Source organism: Ylistrum balloti, unplaced genomic scaffold (assembly GCF_031769215.1).
Source record: "Ylistrum balloti isolate Yb309-2 unplaced genomic scaffold, AGI_CSIRO_Ybal_v1 Utg371116, whole genome shotgun sequence".
Taxonomy (NCBI): Eukaryota; Metazoa; Mollusca; class Bivalvia; order Pectinida; family Pectinidae; genus Ylistrum; species Ylistrum balloti.
The window spans coordinates 119,535-126,468 of NW_026782613.1; the positions used below are offsets into that span (position 1 = coordinate 119,535).

Below are 6,934 nucleotides of genomic sequence, written 5' to 3' on the forward strand. Positions count from 1 at the left end.
CCCATGAAATATTTGCAACTACAAGATCATTAGAACGATTTAATAAATAAGGTTAAATAATAAATTTATTGTGAATTATGTATGCGACAAACCGGAAGTGGTGGTAAACGAACATGGCGGCTTTAGCAAGGTCATTGTTATATGCAACTACTCAATGATTTTCTTTGATGTCATTTTCGCAAGTACATAATGCATAAATAATGTTACATACTTCGCATCTTGGAAAACAGTGGCTCGGTTTCGCGAGACTAATGATGGATTGAAAAATATGGAATGTTATGAAACGAGGGTACCACTGCTCTTTTCACATACATCGTTATTCCAAACTTGTATACGATACTTTATCGCGTAATTAGCTTCCCCATTACATCAATTACGTATTTTTTTGTTGTTACACACGTGTAATTTGACCGAGCGGATTGGCTGAAGGTTCCCATTTTTTCCGTTGTGACGTCGTAGGTTCACTGTCAACGCATTGTGACGTCTCTGGAAAGCGGTTACATCGGCGTTTAAGATTTGTTGTGTCTTATTCAATGTTGTTTTTGTGAATGGTTGCAAAAGGCACAATTCTTAAATTTATATTAAACATAATATCACATTCGTTTCCATTTCAAATGAGATTATGAACCTCATCACCCTACATCTGATGTCTGCTGTCTGTCCATTAACAATTCATGTTAACATATTGCTCTTTCACAAATTTCATATGTAGGTTCTCAGTGGTCTTTAGCTGTGCTCTCCCCGATTTGGGACTTCTCAAGAAAAACATAATGTCTAACAAGTGGTTATTTTCAATTTTGATAATGAAACAACAAAGAAAATATTGACATGTAAACAGAGTAATAATTCATTATTCTAACTTAAAGTTAATAAAACTAGGGCAAAATATGAACAAAGAAAAATTTACATGGTGACTCCTGAAAAAGTGCAAGGATTATTCTTGTACTTTTTCATTCCCAAATGAGAACAAGGTAAAAACAACAGCACCATGAGGCCTATTAATGAACATCAAACATGTTCAGCTTCATTTCACACATAGAAATACATTATTTCTTAACGAGATCATTATGACAACCATAAAACTTTTCAATGATCTTTATCAAGTTGCATCTCTCAAAACCCTCAAGTTGAAAAGTTTGATTTCACTATTTCTTAAGCACTTCGATGGAATTTTATCAAATTGCACATGTAGGTTCCCCTTGGTCCTTATAGTTGTCATTTTGATTTGGGACAGAGTTTGTCAGATGCCAACTTCTTGCATGAAAATCACGATACTGGGAGCATGTCCTAGAATATATAATCAAGTACAACATGTGGATACCATAGGTTGGGGATGCAGGGATGTTGCTTTCCAGAAATGGAAAATTAAATCTTTACACTTATCATATAGCTAGGTGTAAATCTGTCCCTGCTAATTTCGTCGTAGGTAAAGATCAAAGTGAGAAGCTGATGTAGCTGTCATGTCCATGAAGTTTTTGGTGTTTATAAGATGAACATGGCCAACAAATTTCTTCTTATTTAAAAGACAAGGCATCATCAGTATATCTTAAAGTGAAACTTGGAAGTTAGATTTTGCTGTTTCTTCAGAAAAAGTTCAACTTTAAAGATTGAATAGATATCAAGGAATGGTGAGGGCCATTTTCCCTCTGGAATATCTTTTAATTTTTTATGTTTTCTTTATATATTTTGTTTTCTCACATTTTCTTAACTGTTCTAAAGGGTTCCGCCTTTTTACCAGCAATTTAATTTTTCTTCTAAGCTGCAGTCAACAATTGATCATGCTAGAGACAAGAAATAAAAAAGAATTGAAACTTATCATCCACAACAAAGACAAAACTGTGGATGTGCAGAATGCTTCAAACTGTTAGCATCCACCTCCATAATTAAAAATCATATATATAATACAGCATACATATATATTTAGGTAGCAAACTTGAAAAATATTGAAATCTTATTTCATGTCAAGATCTGTAACTTTTCATGCTTTACTGTTGATTGAACACCAGACAAAGGATATTTTATCTTCCAAATAAACCAATGTCTTGGTTTTGCTACTTCCAGGAAAGATTGTCTAAATGAGTGGCAAACATTGTTCAGATTTTGGTTAGTTGGATAATTTCAGTTGTTCTCTCAATGATCTGAAAGCTTTCAATGTGAAGGTAGAAGGGAAAACCAACCATTGAAACCAGACACTTTCCAGTCTGTAGTGGCCAGGTCTTCCTCCAAAGAACAGCCATTTATAAGACTGCCACAGGTTATGTATTGGAAAGTTCATTGTAAAACTAATGTCTTTGCAATACTGTGGCACTGATGTGTAAACATTTTACATTACAACTCTGTTTTAATCATACATTGTATTTGAATTTTCAGGCTTGGAGAGTCGTTATGTAAAGTTTGTCAAGGACATTTCATACATCAGTATCAAACTATGTCCAGCAGAACATCACTGACACGCTACCGAAGGAGAGTTTATGTACGCCAATATCCCACAACAGTAGTTTATCCAGACGGCTCCACCATCTCTGTCAGATATAAGGAACCTAGAAAACTTATCACGGTAAGTACTGAAAGTTCATGTTACCAAGAGAAGCAAGCCTGGTACCTAGTTGACCATTTTTTTTTTTTTTTTTTATTGCTTAGCTTAGCTGAGTGTAATCCATGTTCACATTATAGTGACAGAATATTGTAAACTGTTTAGACCTGTTTAAACTTTTAACACATTACGAAGAAAAAGAGATCCAACGTCCAAGAGGTAAGGCTGGTGAGTCCAGTTTCACTCCACAGCGGATTTCCTGAGCGAATACTGAGTCCGGTACCAAAGGATAGGTTAAAAAATCGGTAAGCAGGACCAGACAACGCCAATGAAGATCTTCTGTAACTTTATTAGTTGACTAGTTTCGGCATACTAGGTATGTCGTCCTCAGAACAGTGCAAATTAAAAAAGCAAGACTTTATATTCTACTGTGCCTAGCAACTACACATGTTATTTCCACCAACGTCAAAGAGAGTACACTAGTTACAATGACGTAATTAATTGGTGACGTCATAATGCAAGTAAACAGATAATAGCGGAGTTCCGCTTTGCCCTAGGCTAATGCTATGTAATGTACAAATATCAATAAAAGGAAATTATAAAACTGATAAAGAGATACAGATATATTGGATTCTGCATTTTTGATGATACCATGTCAAAAATGGGGAATCCAATATATTGGACAAACGGGAAATTCAATCAGGGAACGCTTTCATGGCCATTTTGCTGACATCAGGAATGCCAACAAACACAAACCAGTCTCGCATCACTATACATCTACAGGACATGACGCAGGAAGTGTGAAAATTACTGGACTTAAAATCACATTGAAGAATGTAAATACCCGCTTACGTACGGAAGAAGCCTTTATCACGTATTTAAACACCGCGGAACCACATGGACTGAATATCAGACACGGATAGTGTAAGAACTTTAAAAAATTCTCAACCCGGCTACATGTCTGGATATTTAAGACTAAATATAAACTGTCATTCTTATTATGTATAGTTGTGCTTTTATATTATGAACATTATTTGGTAATCTGTTTATTCGCCATTGGTTAATATTGATATACTGAGTTTTTAAGTCTTAAATTAACTTGTACTATTATCATAATTAGATTCTAATGACAGCTGTATTAGAAACGAACATTTCCTACATACCTGTTTAATATTTCCAGCCGTAGGATAGACTTCTTATATATTTATTCATTGGTATATATACCGTAGATAACGTTGCTAATTGCTGTATCTCTTTATCAGTTTTATAATTTCCTTTTATTGATATTTGTACATTACATAGCATTAGCCTAGGGCAAAGCGGAACTCCACTATTATCTGTTTTTACTTGCATTATGACGTCACCAATAGATTACGTCATTGTAACTAGTGTACTCTCTTTGACGTTGGTGGAAATAACATGTGTAGTTGCTAGGCACAGGAGTATATAAAGTCCTGCTTTTTGAATTTGCACTGTTCTGAGGACGGCATACCTAGTGTGCCGAAACTAGTCAACTAATAAAGTTACAGAAGATCTTCATTGGCCTTGTCTGGTCCTGCTTACCGATTTTTTAACACATTAGATGGTGGGCTGTTTAAATCACCCTGCATCCATCCCTGTGTCAGTAAACAATTTTTGTTAAAGCTATTTCTTGAGAAGTACAGGGTGATTCTTTCTCAAAATGCATATGTAGGTTCCCCACGGTCCCTGGTTGTGCCCATTTGATTTTGGGAATGATAAAAAAAAAACCAAAATGGCCAAACGGTGGCCACCTTGGATTTTTTCAATGAAGATTGTTGTTGCTATTTCTTTAAAGTGCTAATTGGATCTTTCTTAAATTTCAATTGTAGGTTCCCCACAGTCCCTGGTTGTGCCCATTTGATTTTGGGTCTGATCAGAAAAACAAAATGGACGACAAACAGCCATCTTAGATTTTGACATTGAAAGTTTGTTATCGCTATTTCTTGAGAATTACTGTGTAGATCTTTTTTTCATATAAAGATTCCTTTTGATCCCAAGTTGTACCTATTGGAGTTTAAGTCTGATTGGAAAAACAAAATTGCAAACAGGCAGCCATCTTAGATTTCGCCTAGTAAAGATTGTTATCCCTTTTTCTTGAGAAGTACTGAATGGATATCTATCAAATTTCATATGTATGTTCCCTTTGATCTCTTCTTGTGCCCATTTGGTTTTGGAACTGATCAGAAGAAACAAAATGGTTTCCTTGTAGCTATTTTGGATTTGGCAGGTAAAGATTATCATGACTATTTCTGCAAAGGAATGGTCAACTGTCTTATCATTAAGAGCAAAAACAGAGAGAAGGGAAAAAAAGGGAAAAGATCAAATTTTCAAAGAGTAGATAAAAATCGAATAATGGTAGTGCCAAGATCCCCCAGGGATGTCGTTTATACTTCAAAATTCCAATGGTGATGTAGCGGGTGGTGTTGTGCCAAAAAAAACCAAAAACGCTGGGTTTGTTCAATGTTTAATCGATGTAAAATAGACATTTGGAATATACTGTAACAGTATTCATTTCAATGCCTACGCTAGGAATCGAACCGGTGACCCCTGACCCCTGACTTAATAGTCTGACGTTCAACCAATCGAGCTAAAGAGAAGTTCTCTCTAGCCGAGTGGTATATTGCGGCTAGTATTTTACCAGGGTTACAATACAATAAAACATAATCAAATACTCTCACAACTTGACAAATCGCTTGTTACATATTCAACAATTCATACTCTTCTTTCATTAACATATTACATTTCACCGAGTGAAACAATATTAATACTTCTGCATTTGTTTGAATAAAATATAAGATCCAATAAAATACTTAATAACATGACCATTCCAATAGTAATAAAGTAAAATCACATTTACAACACGTATCGTGCGCTAACGTACAAGTCATGTATGAGTTTGCAACACTCCACAATATCACTTCATCCGTCATTTATAGTAGAACTACAAATAAGAAATAACCTCTTATTCAATTTACAGAATACTTCAAGCAAGAAATGCATAACGCTTATACATTGGTAAAGTATAGGATTTACGAATATTATAATACATATACATCGTTGATTCCAAATATTACCCTGAACGTTAAAACATATCATTGAACATTATATTGTTCATACAAACTCTCATCACTCACAAGGAGAATATATTAGAAGAAATACTTTAACTAGAAAGAAATAAAGTTAGAGAAAACTTACCATAAAGACAAACCCCGAGGAACCTGACATTTGAACATCCATCTAACCCGCAAGCCAGGATTCAAATGTACCCCGATATAGTAACATACAAAAGACGTATACCTAGGAGAAACTTTCAACCAATCAAACACCTTCGTCAAAGTCCGTCAAATGTCTTGTGTCCAGTCGGTCAGTGAACACTACTCGCGTATACAAGTACATACATATACACTACACAAAGGGACGCACTCGCCAATACGTGTAAACGTTACACACGCAGGTAAAATGTGACACTAACGATGTGTTTGCGATGATAAATAATACACACATGTACATAACCAGTACATATATATATATATATACTACAAGACAAAATATAGATACTACAGGAATCGGTGCCAATATACAAAATATTACCCTATTACAGTGAACATATCAATATTGTTGAATTATTTATTTTGAAAAAGAAAAAACAAATTTTCTAGATATTCCGATAACTTTTGTCTGTAAAAAATTTTTCTGTGCAGTTACCTCTTGATCTCGGTGGACTATCAGAGGAAGAAGCTAATGAAGTAATCCGTAGAAGGACACCACGTAAAAAGATGGCTGTGATGGAAGAATATGAAGATGACTATGACTCAAATAAATACAAGCATATATGGAAAAAGAAATCTGTGAAAAAGTAAAAAATTGACCAATCTTTAAATGCGAGAAGTGTGTTCATGTGTAATGACTTGGAAGTATTTTTACATAGTTTTGTGAAAGAAAGAGTGTAAAATAAAGGCATGATTATTCTATTGATACCCAGCTGACTAGTTGATTATTCTATTGATTACCAGCTTACTAGTTGATTATTAGCTCACCTTGGCCCAAAGAGTCAAGTGAGTCAAGAGTCGGTCGTCCGTCAACTTTTCATTTAAACAACTTCTTCAGAAATACAGAAAGGCGTAGAGATATCATATTTGGCTGGAAGGTTCCTTTGATGAAGCCCAACAAAGTTTGCAAAAAGAAATGACCTTGACCCATATTCAAGGTCACAGAGGTCAAATGTGTTAAAACATTTAAATGACTTCTTCCAAAATACCAGAAGGCCTAGAATCATCTTATTTGGCTGGAATGTTCATTAGATGAAGCCCAACAAATTTTGCAAAAAAATATTCTGGACCCATATTCAAGGTCACAGAGGTCAAATGTGTTAAAACATTT

At 34.8% G+C, this 6,934-nt stretch overlaps 1 protein-coding gene across 2 annotated transcripts; it reads left to right on the forward strand.

Moving 5' to 3' along the window:
- The first annotated feature begins 107 nt into the window (after window positions 1-107).
- Window positions 108-6,535, forward strand: LOC132560811 (large ribosomal subunit protein mL55-like). Of its 2 annotated transcripts, none has more exons than XM_060225499.1 (3): window positions 108-130; window positions 2,371-2,557; window positions 6,256-6,535. In XM_060225499.1, the coding sequence occupies exons 1-3, from the start codon at window positions 114-116 to the stop codon at window positions 6,412-6,414; spliced, it is 363 nt and encodes a 120-aa protein (XP_060081482.1). In that variant the 5' UTR covers window positions 108-113; the 3' UTR covers window positions 6,415-6,535. The 2 variants fall into 2 exon arrangements, with proteins under 2 accessions (XP_060081482.1, XP_060081483.1); XM_060225500.1 differs by lacking the exon at window positions 108-130 and adding an exon at window positions 152-289.
- The last annotated feature ends 399 nt before the right edge of the window (window positions 6,536-6,934 follow it).

What these genes read in the sequence shown, in the direction of transcription:
- LOC132560811 (XM_060225499.1), top strand. An exon ending in AACCTAGAAAACTTATCACG is followed by an intron (nt 2,558 to 6,255) that starts GTAAGTACTGAA and finishes TTTTCTGTGCAG; the next exon opens with TTACCTCTTGATCTCGGTGG.